The 22,536-nt window shown below is 44.0% G+C and overlaps 1 protein-coding gene across 3 annotated transcripts in view; it reads left to right on the top strand.

Annotated features, from left to right (window-relative positions):
* Positions 1 to 22,536, top strand: part of RPRD1B (regulation of nuclear pre-mRNA domain containing 1B) — a 47,830-nt gene that overhangs the window by 3,412 nt on the left and 21,882 nt on the right. For all 3 annotated transcript variants that reach the window (XM_072112084.1, XM_072112083.1, XM_072112082.1), the window contains exons 2-3: positions 16,021 to 16,150; positions 19,220 to 19,356. In XM_072112084.1, coding sequence (XP_071968185.1) covers positions 16,021 to 16,150; positions 19,220 to 19,356 — 267 coding nt within the window. The remainder of the gene's footprint in view (positions 1 to 16,020; positions 16,151 to 19,219; positions 19,357 to 22,536) is intronic.

Below are 22,536 nucleotides of genomic sequence, written 5' to 3'. Positions count from 1 at the left end.
GTCTTACTGGAATGCACTTTGCCGCGATTCACTTAAATTGTGCGCCCGATTTCCTGCATGTGTCGCTTCCCCGATCATTTCCGCTGGAGTTCACCATCTTCTTCCCGGTGCATGTAAGTGCATTGTCTCTTGACAAAATGTAAAAGTTAAATCCCATGCTCAGTCTGATTCCGTTGGATCGTCCGAGGGTCCACTACCCCCCCCCCCCCATTTTCTGTCTCTGCTCAATTGCGCCAAAATCTGATCGCGTGTGACAGAATCTCCTTCTAAATAGCTGCCACAGCAGTGAAATTCTGGAAAATTTTTAAAATCCGACAAAAGTGCGTTCCGCGGACCCTTACTAAATAAGCCCCAGTGTCCTATCTGCAGGCAGCATGTTATAGAGCAGGAGGAGCTGAGCAGATTATACATAGTGTCCTATCTGCAGGCAGCATGTTATAGAGCAGGAGGAGCTGAGCAGATTGTACATAGTGTCCTATCTGCAGGCAGCATGTTATAGAGCAGGAGGAGCTGAGCAGATCGTACATAGTGTCCTATCTGCAGGCAGCATGTTATAGAGCAGGAGGAGCTGAGCAGATTGTACATAGTGGCCTATCTGCAGACAGCGTGTTATAGAGCAGGAGGAGCTGAGCAGATTGTACATAGTGGCCTATCTGCAGACAGTGTGTTATAGAGCAGGAGGAGCTGAGCAGATTGTACATAGTGTCCTATCTGCAGGCAGCATGGCCACTAAAAACATTCTACCTCTAATCATATCAAATAAATCTTTTCTTCTGGTCTTCACATCTCTTCTGCCCTAGGTTAGATTTCCCGGTGTCGGGAACCTTGCTGCTCGCTGACTGGATCTGACTTTCCGCTGCCCCTACCTGTCACATATAGGCTGAAGAGACACTGAACATTATTATGCACCAATATTATATTCCAGTCACAATTTAAACAATCAATGTAGGTAACATCTCCTCAGAGTTATGAACACAAGAAGGCTCTTATTAAATGGACATTTAATATCAAAAGGACAGTGCTTACAATTTAAAAAGGTTATTATGCAAAAAGGGTGAAAAAGTAAAACAGACATAAACATATAATGCAAAAAATAACAGTTTTGTGAAATAAAAAGTGATAATGAAAACAGAACTAATTACATAATGTGATGGTTAAGTCTGGCGCCTGGGGAAGCAGAAAGGCCTAACCAAACTGTCCACCTGGGACCCCCAAAGAATGACAATCCAAATATATTCTCAGATTCACTCAGCAGCCCCTCTGCTTGCGATGACACCAGGAAGCCTGGGATATGGTAGTCGCCTTATTTCACTATGAGGTGTAAACCTTGTAGGCCTCAGAATCTTTCTTGGCTGATATCTTTCCCTGTGGCCATCCTGTACACTTGGTTTTAATTCCAGCCTCTTCTCTATAATGTCCCGCACGCATACATACCAAGCATGATTATTTAAGTGGTAATAGTTTAGGAATTGGGTAATTGCTTCCTGTTGTAGTGAAGCCACCTCTCCGCCATTGCCATAGAAACTGCAGAAGCCCGCCTGTAATTATTTGGGACATTGGTGAAGCTGAAATGTGGATTATGACACATTTTCCTTTGATTTATAAATCAAGATGGGGATTTACACCTGTGGTCTTTAGTGAGTAGGTCATAACCTATAGGTGCGTTCACACATTCAGTTTTTCAGGTGCAGTTTTCGATGTCAAAACCAGGAGTGGAGTGACAAAAAAGTTGAGGAGCAGCACCACTCAATGGTATGGTCTCTCCCATTAAGATCCACACCTGCTTTTGGCACTGAAAAACTGAATGTGTGAACACACCCATAGGGGGAGATTTATCGTAAGTCTCTTAGATCAGAACTGTTCTAGTTGCCCATGGCAACCAATCAGAGCTCAGCTTTCATTTTCAAACAGCCGTTTATAAAATTAAAGCTGAACTCTGATTGGTTTCCATGGGCAACTAAAACAGTTTTACCTCAGAAACTTGATGATAAATCTCCCCCATAGAATCTTTGTGTAATGTCAATAATGATCGTTTAACGCGTGGTTGGGAGGTGCGCCAAACAAATAATTGTGTGACGTGTCAGAGGCAATCGAAGGAGGACTGGGATAGGAATGGTTGGAAATAGAGAAGATGTGGAAGTATGTCCTCTTCCAGAATATTGATCCTGCTAGACCACGAGACTGATGGCTGGGACCATTTTTCGAGGTCCTGTTCGATGGCCTGCAGCAAGGAGTCATGGTTGAGGTGATCTCTCTCATAATTTAGATCTCCTCACCACACCTGGTAATAATGAATTGTTCCTGTAGCGGGTATGTTGCCGTTATTTGGTACGTGTGTAGTGGTGTAACATGAGGAAAGTGAATACCCGGGGGACATTAGTGTCTACATTGTGCAGTCAGCGATGCGGTGACGTCCTGTCATCTGACAATCCCTCATTACACGCGGCTGTTTGTCTTCACTTGCCGGGGAGTTAATTAATTTCTCCCACTGAGGAGATCTGTGCTCATTACTACATAGACGACGTCTGCTGCCGGGAATAATGGAGACGTTCAGTCACGTCTAGGTGCGGGGGGCTGCCTGCTGCTGTATCGGAGACATGTCATGTCCTATTGGACCCTCTTCATGGAGCAGTTTCATTCCACTTATAACTTTTGACTTGTTAGAGAAACTAGATTTGCCTTAGTTTAAGTCATAGAGGTCCATTAGCACCACTGCGAAGCTTTGTGAATTGGATCAAGATAGAAGCCATCTTGATTGATGTAGACAGAACCTTCAAGGGCTTTGATTGATATGAGCTACGGGGATAGTGATGACATCCACTGATCTAAGGAACGTGGGGGATTGTGAGTAAAGCGGATACTGGAAATGGTGAAGCCAGACCATTAGACAGTTAGTGGAGTTATGGGGCACATACTCGACCTAGAAAGTTTTAGGAAGAGGTAATGTTCTGGTTCGTGTGTGCAGGGTCTTGGTGTTTGGACCTCCACTGATCTACGGATTCCACTTGTGGATACGGGAAAATTATTACATTTGGGTATCATATTTTATGCTTAGAGGTGAAGTTCTCCATGGAGCAGAAGGTCATGTTCAATGTGTCTCCTTATTGCTCTTTCCACTGATGGATAGACTGTTTCCTCCACCATTCATCATATACGCATCACTTGAACCATAGGTGGAGACCGTGGAGCATTCTTGTCTTTGTATGGTTGAGTTGGCCATTGTTTAAAGGAAATCTACCATTTGATTTGATGCATTATGAAGCAAACCTACCTTGAGAATGCTGTAGCTACACTGATGCAGGATCATATCTTGGTTATTCCCTGTGCTGAGTGGTTTTGCTGATAAAACAATTATAAAGTTATGATAATGAAGCTGTCTCCCTGCTGTGGCTGGCTCAGCACTTCTTGGAGCACATTAGTTATTCACTGAACCAAAGGATGATGTAATCACTGGGTTGTGCCTGAAGGCAGAATAATCAATTGCTGCACCATCCCCCAGCTGCTTTGTATGAGTGATGCAGCTCAGGTTGATTAGTCGTGTCTTCACTAACTTCCATGTCAGTGTGTAATGTGTTTAAGTAGGCAGCCAGCCTGACCCATCTTTCCCAAGGCCCTGAATGTTATAATAGTTTTTCCAAAACGTCCTCCATGACGGCCCACTTGGAGGATGCCCCTTGACCTCTGTAGGGACAGGAAGCAGAGAGGTTAAAAGCCTCCCCCCCGCATCCTCCCGCCAGTGTCTTCCTGTCCCTACAGAGGGCAGGTAGAGAGGGTCTCTCTCTCCTCCAAGTGGGGGGGGAGGGACGTTTGTTCCTGTGCAAGAGAGCACTTACCTGGGGTTACGCCGACCTATTGCAGGTCGTAGTTCCCCTCCGGATCGGGGCCGCGGCTGGACTCTTCCCCGGGGGCTCCTCCCTGGCTCTAGGTGGATCCGGATCTTCCGTCTTCACCCGCGGCCGAGCAGGGCTTACGCGAGGACGCGCGGCGCCTGGGGGAACTTCCGTTCCCAGGCGTCCTTTGCGCTCCGTGACGACTTCCGGTCGCGACCGGAAGTAGGCCGAATCGTCACGGAGGACTGCTGTACCGCTGTACCGCCACCTGCATGGGGGATGGGCTCCCCGATAAGGTATTTTAACGAGGTGGGTTGCTAGTTTTGGCGTTCACTCGTAGTGTTACAGTGTACTGTGGTTGTGCCGTCCCAGACTTCCTTACTATGGCTGATGAGGCAGACTTGGGCCTACTCCACCCTTCTGGTCACGTAAGTGGTGCTGTATGGCATGGTCTTATGGTATCTATGATACATATTGAACCCCAAGTTAGTTAAATTTCCTCACCTTTCCCCCTTAGGATAAAGAACAAGGGTCTAAGGGGAAAGGCAAAGAGGACAGACCTGAGAGGTCTGAGAAATCCAGCAAGTCCGACCGTCCTATCAAGAGTAGGACCCCTGCTAGGAAATGTAATATGTGCCTCCAGGTTTTGCCCGAATCATATGTAAAACCTATATGCAGACCATGTATTGATGAATTTATGCGGTCTGAAAAAGTTTCTTTCATGGATGAGTTAAAATCCTTTATTGAAGATAAAGTGACAGCATCTGTGGCGTCAGCTACACAAAAAGATCCTCCTCCTAAAAAACCTAGACTGGCGGACATCTCTTCATCAGATGAAGAAACCTATGATTCAGAGGGTCCGTCTTGTTCCCTGGCAGATACTGAGGAGCAAGATTCCCAGGACTTCAGTCAGAGATTGGATTCTCGTCACCTGTTCCAGATAGATGATCTGGATAACCTCTTGAAGGCAATCCGCGAAACTTTGAATATCGAAGAAGAAGTTCCCTGTATGTCTCGGGAGGACGAGTTGTTCGGGGGCCTAAGGGCTAAAAAACAACGTGTTTTTCCGGTTAACGAAACCTTGAAAGGGTTGATTACAGAGGAATGGAAAGACCCAGAGAAGAAGATCCTAACCTCTAAGAGCTTTAAGAGACGCCTCGTCTTTGATCAAGAGGTCTCTAAAGTTTGGGACTCCGTTCCGAAAGTAGATGTACAGGTGACAAAGGTGGTCAAAAAAACAGACCTTCCCTTCGAGGACTCCGCTCAGCTCAGGGATCCTATGGACCGAAAATCTGACGCGCTTCTTAAAAAAGCCTGGGAGACGTCGATGCTTAGCTTAAAATCTAACATATCAGCTACATCAGTTGCAAGGACCCTCTACTTCTGGCTGAACGAGCTGGAATCACATATTAGAGAAGGTACCCCCAGAGCATCCTTACTGGACAGCATTCCGCTCCTAAGATCCGCCACGGCATTCTTAGCAGATGCCTCCGCCGAGGGCGTCCGCTTCGCTGCAAAGGAAGGAGCATTAACAAACGCAGCAAGAAGAGCCTTATGGCTGAAACAGTGGGGCGGCGATATACGATCAAAATCAAAACTCTGCAGCATCCCGTTCACAGGAGATTTCGTTTTCGGTCCTGAATTAGACAACATCCTAGAAAAAGCCTCTGATAAGAAGAAGGGGTTTCCAGAAAACAAGACATCCTCCAGGAAACCTTCCTTTCGTCCCTTCAAGAACCCTAAAGATTCCTTTCGCGGGAAAGGTAAACAGGGGCGCTGGAGCTACCCTAAGGGAGGCAGAGGTAGGGGGTTTCTGTTCTCCAATCCCCCAGACAACTCGGGGGGAAAGAAGCAATGACGCCAGAGTGGGGGGGCGTCTTCTACAGTTCATCACTCAGTGGACAAATATCACCTCAAATCCTTGGGTCTTGAACATCATCAGTTCCGGTTACAAAATAGAATTCAGCACCTACCCCCCCTCAAGATTTGTCTCGCCATCATCCTATACTTCTCCTTCTACCCATTTTCTTATTTGGCAGGAGGTATCATCCCTTATTCAATCCGGAGTGGTGATTCCAGTTCCGCAGGACCAAGAAAAGTCGGGCTTCTACTCTCCACTATTCCTGGTCAAGAAACCAAACGGGTCGAACAGGCTGATTATAAATCTGAAATCCCTAAACAACTTCATCACTTACAGGAGATTTCATATGGAATCGGTAAGATCCGCTACTCAGCTTATATATACCGACCACTATATGTGCACGATAGACCTTCGGGACGCCTACTACCACATTCCTATTCACCACTCCTCTCAAAAGTTCCTCAGATTTTCAGTCTTCTCTCCAGAGGGTTCTATCCTCCACTTTCAATTCCGGGCTCTACCCTTTGGTATTTCTTCAGCTCCGAGAGTTTTTACAAAAGTCATGGTGGAGGTTGTTGCTTTCCTGAGGCTACAGAGGGTGTCTATTGTACCATATTTAGACGACCTTCTGATTATAGGGAAGAACAGATCAGATCTTATCACAGCAAGAGATTTTACCATGAGAAAACTCTCAGATCTGGGGTGGATAATCAACACCCAAAAATCCGATCTGTCTCCCTCCACTCACAAGAAGTTCCTAGGGGTAATGTTGAACTCTACTCTCATGATGTCCTTTCTCCCTCAGGAAAAAGCCGACGGGTTAAGACTCCAGATCCGCTCCTTCAGGAGGAAGACCTCCATTACAATCAGAGGAGCAATGAAAATCCTGGGTCTCCTCACGGCCTGCATTTCATCCGTAGCTTGGAGCCAGAGCCATTGTCGCACTCTGCAAAGCTGGATTCTCCGTTCTTGGAACCGGAGAACCTCGGGATTGGACAGGAAAATCATCATTCCATCCTCGGTAAAAAGAGATCTGCAATGGTGGTTGGGAACAAAACATCTGGAGAAAGGGGTTGCCTGGCACTGCCTTCCGTGTCTGACCATCACGACCGATGCAAGCAGCCTAGGCTGGGGAGCAGTCTTCCCTTCGCATTACGCCCAGGGACCCTGGACCCCTTCACTTGCAAAGAAACCTTCAAACTATCGGGAACTACGAGCCGTCTGGGAAGCCTTAAAATCCAACCCTCTTCTAGTGAAGAATCGACATGTCCATATCCTAACAGACAACACCACGGTGGTGTCTTACCTAAGGCGACAAGGAGGTACGAGGTCAGTAGCTCTTTCCTCCCTGACTCGCACCATCTTTTTCTGGGCAGAAGAGAACCTACTATCTCTTTCCGCAACTCACTTAAGAGGAGTTTTGAATACGGAGGCAGACTTCCTCAGCAGGAGAGTGATTTCTCCCAACGAATGGTGCTTAAATCAGGAAATCTTCAGCCAGTTGACAGAGCTCTGGGGCACTCCGCAAGTCGACTTATTCGCCACAAGAGAGAATTCAATGTGTCATCTATACTTCCCTCTGGAGGCAAGGGAGCCGAAGGATCGACTAGACGCCTTCAGTCATCCTTGGACCGAACCTCTCTCCTACGCCTTTCCCCCTATTCCCTTGGTCGCAAGGGTCCTCAGGAAGATCCTTATGGACCAGGCAAGGGTAATACTCATCTGCCCGAACTGGCCAAAAAAGGGTTGGTACCCTTTGCTGACATCCCTGGCCATCCAACAACCTGTGATATTGCCTCCAAGGAAGGATCTTCTACGTCAGGGTCCTATCTTCCATCCAGACCCGGAGAAGCTACAATTGGCGGCGTGGATCCTGAGTCCGATTTTTTAAGATCACAGGGCCTCTCCAGAGCGGTGGTAACCACACTCAAGGCAAGTAGGAAAAAAGTTACTTTTAACATATATCACAAAATTTGGAAGAAATTTGTGTCTTTCTGTGGGGATAATCCTCCATCTCAACTCAACCCAAATATTTTCCAGATCCTGGACTTTCTTCAGAAGGGCCTGGAATTGGGCCTATCCACTAGCACCTTGAAGGTGCAGGTCTCGGCCCTGGGAGCCTTTTTCGATTTCCCCTTAGCGGACCACAGGTGGGTCAAGCGTTTTATCTCGGCCTCCTCCAGAATCAGACCTCAGGTTCTCAGGAGGACCCCTACGTGGGATCTCACCCTAGTGTTAGACGCTCTTTCCAGACCTCCTTTCGAACCTCTGGAGAGTTCTAACATTAAAAATTTAACGCTAAAAACTACTCTACTGATTGCTGTTACCACAGCCAAGAGGTTGGGGGAGCTCCAGGCTATTTCCATCAGGGAACCATATATGCGCATTCTTCCTGACTGTATTGTTCTTACTCTAGACCCCGGGTTCGTTCCCAAAGTGGTATCAGATTTCCACCGGAACCAGGAGATTACCCTCCCGTCCTTCTACGAAAATCCTTCTTCGAATGACGAAGCCTCATGGCATCTTCTAGACGTAAGAAGGGTTGTACTAGCTTATCTGCAGGCTACAGAACCCTGGCGCATTGATCATAACTTATTTATTCAATTCCAGGGGAAAAATAAGGGGAGAAAAGCTTCCAAGATCTCAATAGCAAGATGGCTTAAGTCGGCCATTTCCACATGCTATACCTTACAAGGGAAGGAAGTTCCTTCTAGTCTAAAGGCTCATTCCACCAGGGCTATGTCAGCCTCCTGGGCCGAAAGAAGAGGCGCATCACTTGAGCAGATCTGCAAAGCAGCCACCTGGGCGTCAACATCCACATTCATTAAACACTATCGTCTGGATTTACCAAGTTCGCAAGACCTCTCCTTCGGAAGGAAGGTTCTACAGGCAGTTATCCCACCCTAAGAGTTTCTACTAATCTGGTAGATCTCCAAGTGGGCCGTCATGGAGGACGTTTTGGAAATGGTGAATTAGTACTCACCGGTAATTCGGTTTCCATCTAGTCCTCCATGACGGCCTATATATTTCCCTCCCTATGGTTTTGCTGTACCATAAGATGTATGTGAATATTTAACATACAAATAAAAAATTTTTTTTTGTTACCTTCCACCGGTGTAGTTATTTGGTAGACACTGGCGGGAGGATGCGGGGGGGAGGCTTTTAACCTCTCTGCTTCCTGTCCCTACAGAGGTCAAGGGGCATCCTCCAAGTGGGCCGTCATGGAGGACTAGATGGAAACCGAATTACCGGTGAGTACTAATTCACCATTTTCAGCAAAACCACTCAGCTCAGGAATTAACCAAGATCTGATCCTTCATTAGTGTAGCTACAGCAGTCTGTAGTTGTGTTTGCTTCATAATGCATCAAATCAAATGGTAGGATTCATTTAATGTGTTTGCAATCTAAAGTGTATGACCAGTTATCTCCCCACCTTCATGTTTCGGTTGTGCCTAGTATGTGACGCCAATCTATGCATTAAAATCTGTAGGGTGCTGTGTTTTTGGGTTGAAGGCCTGTTCTGGACCTGGTTTTGGGAGAGCCCTTATCTGTCAGAAAAGAGAAACTTCAATTTATTCTGAATGTCCACCTCCATCAGTGATTTGGGGAATTGACTTTTCCATCTGTTGGGAATTCATTACCAGTTCCAGGTAAACACCTGGATATCGGAGTCCTATTACTATTTCTGAAGGCTCGGAGCTTCCTGGAGACTAGACGGCTGTTCTCTAGACCTCAGCACAACAGATGTAAGAGCCAGAGACACGTAGCGGTTCTGGCCAGTGTCTCTGCTGTATGAATCCCTTCAGATATAAACCCAGCAAAGAATTACTTGCAGGTGTGGGGAATATTTTATTTCTTTTTGGCAAAAACCTTGACGTGTTAGGCATTGCAGGTTTATAAATCTTCTCCAAACTATGTCAGAACATTTGCTTTTGCGCAGAACGATCCTGCCGTCTGCGCATGCGCAGAACAGCAGGCCTGTGCAGCCCCGGCTTCGGAGCAGTGACCGCGCAGGCGCGGGCCTGCTGTTCTGCGGATGCGCAGACGGCAGGATCGTCGAACGAGGGCGCGCAGCTACGAGCAGCTGCGCGCCGAACATGGTGAGTAGGAGGGGTAAAGTGGCTACCGGGGCGTGGAGTAGCCGCCTCGTGTAACCTCAGATGCGGCTACTCCACGCCCAAGTAGCCGCATAGCAAAATTAACATATTAGGGTAATAAAAGTTTACAAAAAAGTGCGGGGACGTGAGGATTAGCCCTTAAAAGGGCTATCCTCACGTCCCATTGATTCACCTACCACCCGATCTACCTTTATAGGTAGATTTGTGGTGGTAGGTTTCCTTTAACGACCTGGCACTTTTTTGTTTTTAATTTCCATTTTTCACTACCACCTTCAAAAATGATAACTTTTTTTATTTTTCCATGTAAAGAGCTGTGTATGGGCTTGTTTTCTGCATAATTTCACTTCATAGTGACGGTATTTAATATTCCATGCCGTGTACTGGGAAGGGTGGAAAAAAAATGCAGTGAAAATAGTGAAAAAACACTTTTGCAGCGTGTCTACTTTATTCTTTGGGTCGGTATGATCACGGGGATACCAAATTTGTATAGGTTTTATAATGTTTTCATACGTTTACAAAAATGTAAACCTACTGTACGAAAACATTTTTTAAATTTTTTTTAATATCTTCTGGCGCTAATAACTTCGGTGTATGGAGCTGTGGGTGGTGTCATTTTGTGCGACTTTTGATGACGTTTTCAATGCTAGCATTTTTAGGACTATACGACTTTTTGATCACTTACTTTAGTAAGCAGCTCCTAGTGCCGAATTTCTTGGTGACAGGTCCTCTTTAAGAAACAGTTAAAATCAAAAACACGTTAGGTATCGCCACGTCTCAAAATGCCTGACCTATTAAAAATATAAAAACAGTTGTTACCGGCAATGAACCCCATAACGGAAAATAGCACCCAAATGTCCGAAACAGCACTTTTACACCATTTTACATCACATAAAAGATGTAATAAAGTGATCAAAAGGTCGCACAGTCCTCTAATCGGTAGCAATGAAAAGGTCAGCTCGCCCCGCAAAAAATGACATCTTACACAGCAGCGTACACCAAAGTATGAAAAATGTATTAGCGTCAGAAGATGGCAAAACAATTTTTTTTCCACTATACACATTGGAGCAGATTTATAAAGCTTTCCAAGAACAAGAATGTTCTTTGTTGCCCATGGCAGCCAATTACAGCTCAGCTATTATTTTACCGCCACTCATGACTATTTTAAAATGGAGTTGTAATCGGTTACCATGGACAACTAAGCATATTCTTACTCTTAGACAGCTTGGTAAATATCCCCCGTTGTTTTAATTTTTGAAAATGTAATAAAACACAATAAAACCTATATAAATTTGGTAGCATCGAAGCAAAGAACGCTGTAGATGTATCATTTAGAGCGTACAGTGAAAGTCGTAAAAACTGTGTCCACAAGAAAGGGACGTAAATGCGTTTTTTTGGCCAGTTTACCATATATGGATTTTTTTCCAGTTTCTAAGTACACGGCATGGAATAATAAATATTGTAACTGAGAAGTAACATTTGTTATGCAGAAAATAAGCCCTCACACAGCTCTGTACATGGAAAAATGAAAAAGTTCTAGATTTTGAAGGTGGAAAGTAAAAAATAAACGAAAAAAACACTGAGACGCAAATGGGTTAAATAAAAGTCTTCATCTCTTACCCGGGTAGTGCATAGTAATGCAATTAAGCTATACTGATTGCTTTACAGCTGAGCTGCAGTAGCAACGAAACCTGGTCAGGTTTGGCGCTGTTTTTGGAACAGAGCAGCCATATTTATCAGCTTGAGGACAACCCCTCTAAAGTCTGCTGAACCCCAGTGAATGTGCTCTGGCAAACTTGCTCTCTGTGCCACATTAAAGAGATTTTCTGGGCATTTATAACTCGCCCATCTATAGTTTAGGGCATTGGTGGCGTACCTATGGCACGGGTGCCAGAGGTGACACACAGAGCCCTCTCTATGGGCACCTGCACCATCACCCTAAGGCAGAGTTTGCCAGACAGGACTCAAGGCCTCTTGCAGTCCCAGGCAGCCCAGGACCATAGAAGCTACAATGATAATCCAAACTTCTTCTCCTTCTTTCTACTGTATTGGTGTCCTCAGGGGCCTATACAATTTAAACATGCGAAAGAGCAGGGAGTAATAAGTTACTGTTTGAATTGTCGCATCGGCACTTTGCGGAAAATATGTGGGTTTTGGTTGTAGTTTGGGCAATCGGTGTCTAAAAGGTTTGCCATCACTGGTTTAGGGGATCCATAACAGATAGGCAGGTGTCTAGGCCCCTGCCTACTGGTCCCATCCATTTGTAACACGGCCCGTTTGCTGCTTGATAGAATTCAGGCAGCGTTCACACATTTAGCTTAAATTCTGCCCTGAAATCTAGGAGGAGTCGCTGCTGACTGAGGATACGTTGTGACCTAAACCCTTTTGTCAGGAACTAGTGACCCAGGTTTTGCCGATTTTCAAGGTAAAACGTGTTTGGCTACCTCCCGAATGTATTGAGGTTTAAGCGCATCTACTTTCTGCTCTAAAGGAAATGGAAGCAAAACCTGTGAACACGCCTCAAGTTAAATGGGTTGTGCCAAATACAATTCTAATCCCCTAATCCTGTAGATATGAAACAATTTGGGTCCGGCTACTGTGGCCCCCACCAATCACGATAATGGGGGTCCCATTCTTACTAATGGGTTCGAGCATGTTTCCAATACTATGAGAGAATCAGAAACTGCTGAGGACAAAGCTGAGGTATCATCGGAAGTCGCAATCCAAGTCTGTAGTGTATTAGAGATAACTGAGGGCTGTGCCCGACAATATCCAACACTCCCATGTTATTGAATGGAACAGCAGATGAGAACGGGAGCCCTTTCTTTTTATCGGTGGGGATGGAGGATAACTATCATGTTTGGTACAGCCCTTTTATCCTTTAATGGCAATACCAATACAATGAGAGGTGCTGGGCTCGGTAAGGAGTTGGACCTCCATCCATAGGATATTAATCATATATACTATGATAAAATAATCCAGGAGTACCGCTAATCTAAGGCTACCTGCTCGCGATCATGTTCTGTTCCTGGGCCGCAGGAAACAGATCCATGACCCATTGTTGTGGTCTGTGTAGCTGTATTTTTGCTAAAAATGGTGGGAATCCTCACATTATTACATTTATGGATCTGCAAAAATAACGAAAGGCTACAAAAGTGGTCACTCGCTTGTCCCGACCCCTTAAAAGGTCACATGATTGTATTAATAAGCATGAAATCTGCAAATACGGACAACATGCAGATGACACCCGTGAGGTGACTATGGATTTCAAAGCCCCCTTACACTTCTACGGGAAGGTCCAAGTCCAAACAAAGGCAGGAATAGGACCTGCTCAGAGTTTTTTTTTATAATCTCCGGTGGATGTCCGTGTGGCATCCAAAAAATTGGATAGTTTGAACGAAAACAATGTTAAAGTCCGTGTAACCTACATCTTTCCCTCCCCATCCAAATCCCACAGTCATTGCATAGAAGCAAACTCATTAGGGATATATAATAGAAAGTTAAACCCTGTCCCATATTTAAGCAGTCTGCCTAAATATGTATGTGCGCACCCTCCCGGCCTCCTGGCACTTTTCACGGTCAGATTTGGAATAAAGCGTTTTTATTCCTTGCAGTCGTCCTATCAATTTTATAGCCAAATAAATCACTGCGCTCCCGAAATCCTTTTCCCATCCCCCGCCATCCTGACCCCCGCTCGATGAATGCACAATAATCCTCCGCGCGCTTACGTATTCAGTGACCGCTCAGACGAGGAATGCGCCAAACACTGCGGATTATATGTATGATCTTCAATACACATCGTTATTCATCCTAACGGCCCTTAATATCACTCCGTTGGGTAATTTGCCGGAGGTTGCCTTGGTAATACAATCGCTCCAATCATCCCTTAATGTTTGATGAATCAAGTACCATTTGTGACACTTGGACTCTCTCCCTGTAAATGGCTGTATCCGCTATAATCACTATACAGATGTAGAGCTAATCGCAGTCAAAGAGCTCCCGCGCCTTTGAGAACAGAATTGCATTTTCAGATTTAAAGCCCTCGCCGTCCTCGCCTGAAAGACGTGCGTTTTACCCCGGCACTAAATCTTCTTTTATGGAGGACGCCGGATAGTTGTAAGACAAGAGGGAAAAAGTCACTTTGTAATAGAAACCTGATTTCTATTGTGCCGTGTTTTGTAGATGGATCCAGCAATGGAGGGCACTGAGCCTCACAGATATGATTGGAATATGTAGTATGTAATCAGGACTATCTCTGTCATTCACTGTGTGTGGGCGGAGTAATCAGGACTATCTCTGTCATTCACTATGTGTGGGTGGAGTAATCAGGACTCTCACTGTCATACACTGTGTGGGCAGAGTAATCAGGGCTATAACTGTCAATCACTATGTGTGGATGGAATAATCAGGACTATAACTGCCAATCACTATGTGTGGATGGAATAATCAGGACTATAACTGTCAATCACTATGTGTGGATGGAATAATCAGGACTATAACTGCCAATCACTATGTGTGGCCGGAGTAATCAGGGCTATAACTGCCAATCACTATGAGTGGGCGGAGTAATCAGGACTATAACTGTCATTCACTATGTGTGGGTGGAGTAATCAGGACTCTCACTGTCATACACTGTGTGGGCGGAGTAATCAGGGCTATAACTGCCAATCACTATGAGTGGGCAGAGTAATCAGGACTATAACTGTCAATCACTATGTGTGGATGGAATAATCAGGACTATAACTGCCAATCACTATGTGTGGATGGAATAATCAGGACTATAACTGTCAATCACTATGTGTGGATGGAATAATCAGGACTATAACTGCCAATCACTATGTGTGGCCGGAGTAATCAGGGCTATAACTGCCAATCACTATGAGTGGGCGGAGTAATCAGGACTATAACTGTCAATCACTATGTGTGGATGGAATAATCAGGACTATAACTGTCAATCACTATGTGTGGATGGAATAATCAGGACTATAACTGCCAATCACTGTGTGTGGATGGAATAATCAGGACTATAACTGTCAATCACTATGTGTGGGTGGAGTAATCAGGACTCTCATTGTCATACACTGTGTGGGCGGAGTAATCAGGACTATAACTGTCAATCACTATGAGTGGGCAGAGTAATCAGGACTATAACTGTCAATCACTATGTGTGGATGGAATAATCAGGACTATAACTGCCAATCACTATGTGTGGATGGAATAATCAGGACTATAACTGTCAATCACTATGTGTGGATGGAATAATCAGGACTATAACTGCCAATCACTATGTGTGGCCGGAGTAATCAGGGCTATAACTGCCAATCACTATGAGTGGGCGGAGTAATCAGGACTATAACTGTCAATCACTATGTGTGGATGGAATAATCAGGACTATAACTGTCAATCACTATGTGTGGATGGAATAATCAGGACTATAACTGCCAATCACTGTGTGTGGATGGAATAATCAGGACTATAACTGTCAATCACTATGTGTGGGTGGAGTAATCAGGACTCTCACTGTCATACACTGTGTGGGCGGAGTAATCAGGACTATAACTGTCAATCACTATGTGTGGATGGAATAATCAGGACTATAACTGTCAATCACTGTGTGTGGATGGAATAATCAGGACTATAACTGCCAATCACTATGTGTGGATGGAATAATCAGGACTATAACTGTCAATCACTATGTGTGGGTGGAGTAATCAGGACTCTCACTGTCATACACTGTGTGGGCGGAGTAATCAGGGCTATAACTGCCAATCACTATGAGTGGGCGGAGTAATCAGGACTATAACTGTCAATCACTATGTGTGGATGGAATAATCAGGACTATAACTGCCAATCACTATGTGTGGATGGAATAATCAGGACTATAACTGCCAATCACTATGTGTGGCCGGAGTAATAAGGACTTCTTTTCTCTCAAGAGTTCAGTCAGGATTTGCCCTTACTCAGCAATACTGCAATAAATCATATATACCTATGATGCCTAGGACAATGACACAGGCTCTTTAAGCAAGTGTGTTTCCAAGACTTTCCTGTAGGGGGAGCTATAACTGTAGCATAAAGTCTGGAACGGTTAATCAGTATGTGTTGTATATTATGGCATACACACACTTTTGTTGGTGTGAATAGAATTGAGCATATTACCAGGTTTTTTTTTTTTTTTTCCATTTATTTAATTTTTTAACCCTTTATTTTTCAGCCAAGCCCAGTCGGAAATTGACGTTCCTCTACTTGGCTAACGACGTCATCCAGAACAGTAAACGTAAGGGACCGGAGTTCACGCGGGAATTTGAGAAAGTTCTGCTGGATGCCTTCTCTCATGTGTCCAGGTACAGAGGTGCTGGGTGCAGGGAATGACAACTCTCACTGTCACAGAAGGAGCCTTTTAACCTCCTATTAAAGTAAAGCTGTATGAATTTCTTGAAGGGATAGTCCAGTATAAAATACCGACATACACATATATATTTTTTAGTTCCTAGTCCCTTGCTCACAGTAGACAGAGGTTACAAAGAGAATCTCTGTTCAGGTCTGTATTAAGAAATCACACAAACTAGTACACCAACAAGTGCAGGGGACTTCTTGTGGCTTCCCTGGTGTAACACATATTCTATAATTTGTGACGGAAACAGTCGTAAGTTATAGATCAACTTTATGTTCAATGAAATTAAACGGGTTCTGGGGGAGGGTATGGCGTTATGGCGCACACAGGCTACCTGTGTGTCTCCTCTGAGTAACCCAACTTTCAGTCTCACCTGAAAAAGGTGTCTTTTGAGATATTAATAAAACAGATCCTAATTATTAAAACCCTTTGACCCTCTGATGCCACTGTGCGCCAGAAGATACATCTGATAAATCTTCTCCATAAATTCTTGCTAAATCTCCAGAAGTTTTTGTGACTTCTTTTCATAACGTGAATAAGATGGTGTTACCCATAGTGTAATGGTATTATAAAACATGTATAATAAAAAATGAGACAAACTTAAAGGCTATTTGTGCAGGTATTTTCTGTCTGTGTGCTAGCCGTACTGCAAGGTTTTTTTCTTTTTTGTTGGTAGCACTCGGCCCGATAGTTTTCAGTGGAAAATAAGGTCATCCATTTCACCTTATTTCCACCTGAACCGTAATTCAGCCATGAGAATGTGCTGCAAAATATAGGATATGATCTCTATTTGGCCGGATTTCAGCTGTCTGTGGAGAAGGGAGGGGTGCTAAGCCTGGGTTTGGACCCCTGGTGTGAATAAAGCCTATTTGTGGTAAATGGTACAACGCGTATCTGAGCCCAGAACCATGTCAGAAAGACATATAACACATCGCTCCTCCTCAACCAATAGCTAACTGTCACCAGATGTCTTCCCCCCCAGCAACAATCAACCACTGGCCCAAACCTTGGCCAATTACAGACAGTCACCGGGCAGGACACCAGGCTTAGAAAAGAGCGGGAAAATTACCTCAGGAGAGAGACCATGATGTGAATACTGGTGGTTCCCTGCTTACAGATAACTTCTAGTTACAGACGGACTCCTCTGCCCACTGTGACTTCTGGTGAAGCTCTTTGGATGCTTTACTTCAGTCCCAGGCTGCATGGTGTCTTTAATGAAGTTTTAACCCCTTCCCGACTTGTGCATGGAGAGGGCTCGCGGGCCGAGCCCTCTCCATAGACGGTAAGTCTTTGCTGCATATTGCAGCAAAGGCTTACCAGTAACACCCACTAGCACCGATCGCGGGTGTTGTCTCGACGATCGCGGCCGGCAAAGGTGCCGGTGGCTTCAAAAAAGATGACGGCGCATGGGTGCCGCCATCTTGTTGCAGATCGTCGACCCGAGGCTACTTTGTTTTAACTCATTTGTTACAATGTGCAACCAGCACATTGTAATGAATGAGGAGGAAAATCCCCATATACTGCCATACTGTAGTATGGCAGTATATGATAGGATCGTACAGAAAACCTAGGGTTAAAGTACCCTAGGGAGTCTGAAAAACAGTAAAAGTAAAAATAAAAAAAAGCTTTTTAAAAAAAAAAAATTGAATAAAAAAACCTAAAAATTCAAATCACCCCCCTTTCCCTAGAACTGATATAAATATTAATAAACAGTAAAAATCATAAACACATTAGGTATTGCCGTGTCCGAAAATGCCGGATCTATCAAAATATGATAATGTTTTTTCACTGCGTTTTACCCCGCAGCGGAAAATGGCGCCCAAAGTCGAAAATGGCACTTATTTGCCTTTTTGAAAAAATAAAAAAATTATCAAAAGATCGCACAGTCCTAAAAATTATAGCAATGAAAACACCATCAAAAGTCGCAAAAAATGCCCCACCCACAACTCCGTACACCAAAGTATGAAAAAGTTATTGGCGCCAGAAGATGGCAAAATAAAAAAAAAAAAATTTGTGCAGCAGGTTTTAATTTTTGTAAATGTATGAAAACATTATAAAACCTATACAAATTTGGTATCCACGTAATCATAGCGTCCCAAAGAATAAAGTAGACATGTTATTTGTGGTGCACAGTGAAAGCTGTAATATCCAAGCCCACAAGAAAACGTCGCAAATGCGTTATTTCACCATTTTCACTGCATTTGGAATTTTTTTTCTGCTTCCCAGTACACGGCAGGGAATAATAAATGCCATCACTTTGAAGTGCAATTTGTTAGGGTTAAAATAAGCCATAACAGAGCTCTTAGACAGTTATAGAATTTTGAAGGTGGGGAGTGAAAAATGGAAGTGAAAAAACTAAAAAGGGCCTGGTCCTAAGGGGTTAAAGATAATGCAAGAAAGTAATCCCTCTTTTATCACTTCTGTCTGTAAAATATATATAAAATAATGCATTAAAAAAAATCCTCCTCTAATTTTCGGTGAAATGTGACCTGCGTGAGTGTGTGACATAAGTAATGGATGCATCTCCTGTCCCGGACATTGCTGAACGGCCAGGAAAGTTGCACTAGACGTATAGCTCCGGAGCGGGGTGGGAGGCTATTTGCTCCATGATATTAAATGAGATTTTTATACGGGATTATGATGCAGCGATCACACACTTGGAATTGAGAAGGAAGTACGAGATAATATATTGCCAACAGCATTTGGCAGCTAACAACTTTGATATAAATCACAGGATCCAGGCTTATATTCAAGGTTATATATCAGCTCAGACGCTGCTCTCATCTTGAAGTTATTATTAGCAAAAAAAACAGGGAGATAAGTTTAACCCTTAAAGGGGTTTACCTAGTATTTATAACATTCTCCTGCTTTGGTTTGTAATTGGTGGAGGTCTGGCTGCTTGCATCTCTCACAATAGTGGGGGGTAATCCTTCCCGTTATCTTGGAATAACACCTCTTACTTGTTCTCTTTTATTACTGTATGTGACCCATATCTTTACGTTCCTCCATTGTCTTGCAGTGAAGCAGATGATGGCTGCCGGAAACCCTTGGAGCGACTGCTCACCATCTGGCAGGAGCGCAGCGTCTACACCGCCGACTTCATCCAGCAAATCAGACTGGCGATCGACGGAGATGACAGCCCCAAGGAACCTCCAGGTACAGCACCTCCGAGGGACCCCACGTAGGGATATAGGGGCGATAATGACAGGTTTTTCAGTGTTCCTCAACAACATAGAAATTCCTAATTTCTCTTTAGAAATTTTCCACGTCCCCCTTTTATTTCAGAGTAAAAATTAATACCTCAGCAGCTAACGAGGCAGGGGGCCTATCTTTTCGGCTGTATCCAGAACATGGCTGCCATCTTGAAAGCCGACATATTTGTCGACAGTGGGAACACTTACAAACTGATTAATGAGGTTTTAGTCTAGAAAAAACATTTAACATTTTTTGTCTTAAAAGAAAAATACAACAGCAGAGGTTTCAATAATACTGTCACCTCCAACCTCCCCGGCAGCCCATCAAACCAGCTCAGAACCAAGGCAACAAGAACCCTATGATATAATATAAACTGAACAATTATTACTGAATGTAATTACGTAATGTGGTGTCTTCATATGAGAAATCCATAGGTCTTCATCTGACAAGTGGGCCTGAACTTTGGAGAAAAGTTTTACCTACTGTAGTATGAGATGTAGCCATATTATTCGGATATTCTTGGCAATGGATGATCAGATTTACAACCAGCGCTGGTGTAACAGGTCACACCAGGACAAGTTATTCTGTTTTATACATTATAGGAACATTCTTAGCAGCCGTCCAGTGCGTGTCTGTTAGATATACAGGCAGTAGTTGAATTTGTATGTAAGTCGAAACTGTATATTTTATCATTGTAAATCCAGACAAAAAAAAATTTGGCCCCAGTGACAATTGGAGTTTAAACATTTTTGGCTGTAATGGGACCAAGGATTATCAATAAAGCTTCATTACAGACACCTTACAGCTGATCATTGCAGTCTGGGATTATAGTAAAGCATTCAGAAAGCTTCACCAGAGGTCAGAGGGGTCTGTCTGTAACTATGGGTTGTCTGTAAGTCGGGTGTCCTTAAGTAGGGGACCGCCTGTATGCCTGACCCATCCGTGGATTTAGACCATTCTTCCATAGTATATTTTTGATCCAGTATAGGAATTTATGGGAACAGGGATGCTGAAACAAGAATCCTATGACCGCCGTGGTTTACGAAGCAATCTTGCTCGTATTCTTTGTAAGTCGAGGTGCCTGACTTAAGATAATAGGCTTGTAGAGCGTTTGCTTGTATCAGCAATGTTCCCTCTGAGGAGTGTAAAATTTGCTTAGGGTGCAATCTCTTCCCTGGAAGAACAGGCTGCAAAATGGATACAGAAAATTCTCCACTGATTAGTTTTCTTTAATAAGATTCCCACCTCTTTCTTGTCTATCCATTACTTTTCCACCACATGGGGTCTGCTTTTTGTGTTCCCATGATATATGGATCATATGGCGGCCTTATTTCTCAGACAGAACACCATATAGCAGTGGTGCACTTTCTGTGGGCACCCAGGCCTTCACCCCAGCACAGAATTCACTACATGTGACTCTAGGCTTCCTCCTGCGGGCCAAGACTATTTTAAAGAGACACCTTTTTGGCTGCCAGGACTACACACGAAACAAAGAAGGTGTGGACAGAGATGGATTATCGTTGGAGCTCCTGCTCTGGGTCCCCTGCTTCTTCATCTTTAGGGGGACCCTGGAAGGAAGCTATAATCCAAATTTCTCAATCTTCTTTCTATTGTATTGGTGTCCTCAGGATACGAATACGATTGAGACTTGTGATACAGCTGGGATCAATAGGTTACTGCTTAAATTGTCATGTTGCAACATAAAAGTAGGTTTTGGTTGTAGGTTGGGCACTGTCTCTAAAAGGTTTGCCATCACTGCCATATAGGGACCCAGACTCGGAGCATCTTCAGTGTTGATGCTGTGAGTCCCTGCTTGTCTGCAGAACCTTTGTCCTGTACTAAAATCCTCATGAAAGTACAGGACAGTAGTCCTATAATGTGATGTTCAGTCACACAGCCTTCAGTCCTGTAAATATGGCTCAGCTACCACTCGTCCTTGTGTATTTCATGGGCTCATATACATTCCTGTGAATTCCACCGACCCGCATGTGAAACGACTGCCCCAGATGCAAAATTAAGAGCAGGTTTTATTCTTGCCCCTGTTTGCGCCTCAGGCAAGCCTTTTCTTCTGGTACTACCTTAACGTTCGAGCCGCAAACAACGGATCCATGGTCTGTGGCCCATGATATGCACATGAGGCCTTCTGCTGAGAAAGGGAACCAATATGGGTATTTATGGAGGTCCATAACAGGGGTTAAAGATATTTGCCTCTTGAGTTGGGCCTCTGTCCTGGTGCTGTGGATCCTGCACTTGAACCTGGTCACCTTTCTTTTCTCCTGTTATCAGCAGATGATTGCCGATAACGGGAGAAAAATGTGGAAATGTAATATCTTACTGTTTGCATAGCTAAAGCACACTACAGCCAGTTCTCTATCTGGCAATTGTTCATCTTGGCAACTATCAAAGAGCTTTTTCTTTTTTTTTTTGGCAGCTTAATGTGGGTATATAAATAAGATCACTAAATATCCCATATATGCAGTGATCGGCCGAGACAGATGTGCGTACCCTGTGTCTGCTAAACACCAAGAGCCGTTCCTTTTAAATCGTGTTATGTGGGTTTACCTAAGGGGGTTACACTAATCTTTTGGCACATGTGTCATGCCCAAAAAAAAAAACGGTATCTGTTTTCTGATTTTATGAGGATTAAAGTGACTCTGTCACCAGGTTTTACCCCCATTGAACTACAATTAACGACCAGCCCCCCCTCAGGTAGGGTATGAAATGTCCTTTCTAAAAGTTTTCTCTTTTGTGTTTAAATTTTGCATGTTTACCAACAAAATAAAAATAGATTGGAAATGTGCTGAGATGAGTCAATTTTGAGGCTGAAAGAGCGTCAATTTAAGACACCGCTATCTTTGGTTTTATAGTACCTAGAAACCTGCTTATTGTATTGGTGCCATATTGTAGTAAATTATATATGCTCATATTTTAGTAGAGATTAGGTGTGCTTCTGTGAGCTACAGAACCAGATAAAAGGGTTGATATTTATATATATTAGTCCAGAATGCGAGCTGAATATGAAGCTTCAGTTCTCCGGCTGCGGATTTGTAGCTCACAGAACCACAAGCCTGGTTTCTTGGTACTACAGAACCAAAGATACAGGTGTCTGCATTGACCCGCTCCTTGCAGCCTGTAAAAGTG

Source organism: Engystomops pustulosus, chromosome 6, assembly GCF_040894005.1.
Source record: "Engystomops pustulosus chromosome 6, aEngPut4.maternal, whole genome shotgun sequence".
NCBI classification, from domain to species: Eukaryota; Metazoa; Chordata; class Amphibia; order Anura; family Leptodactylidae; genus Engystomops; species Engystomops pustulosus.
Note: the sequence above shows the minus strand (reverse complement) of the source record. Positions and strands in the feature narration are given on the sequence as shown.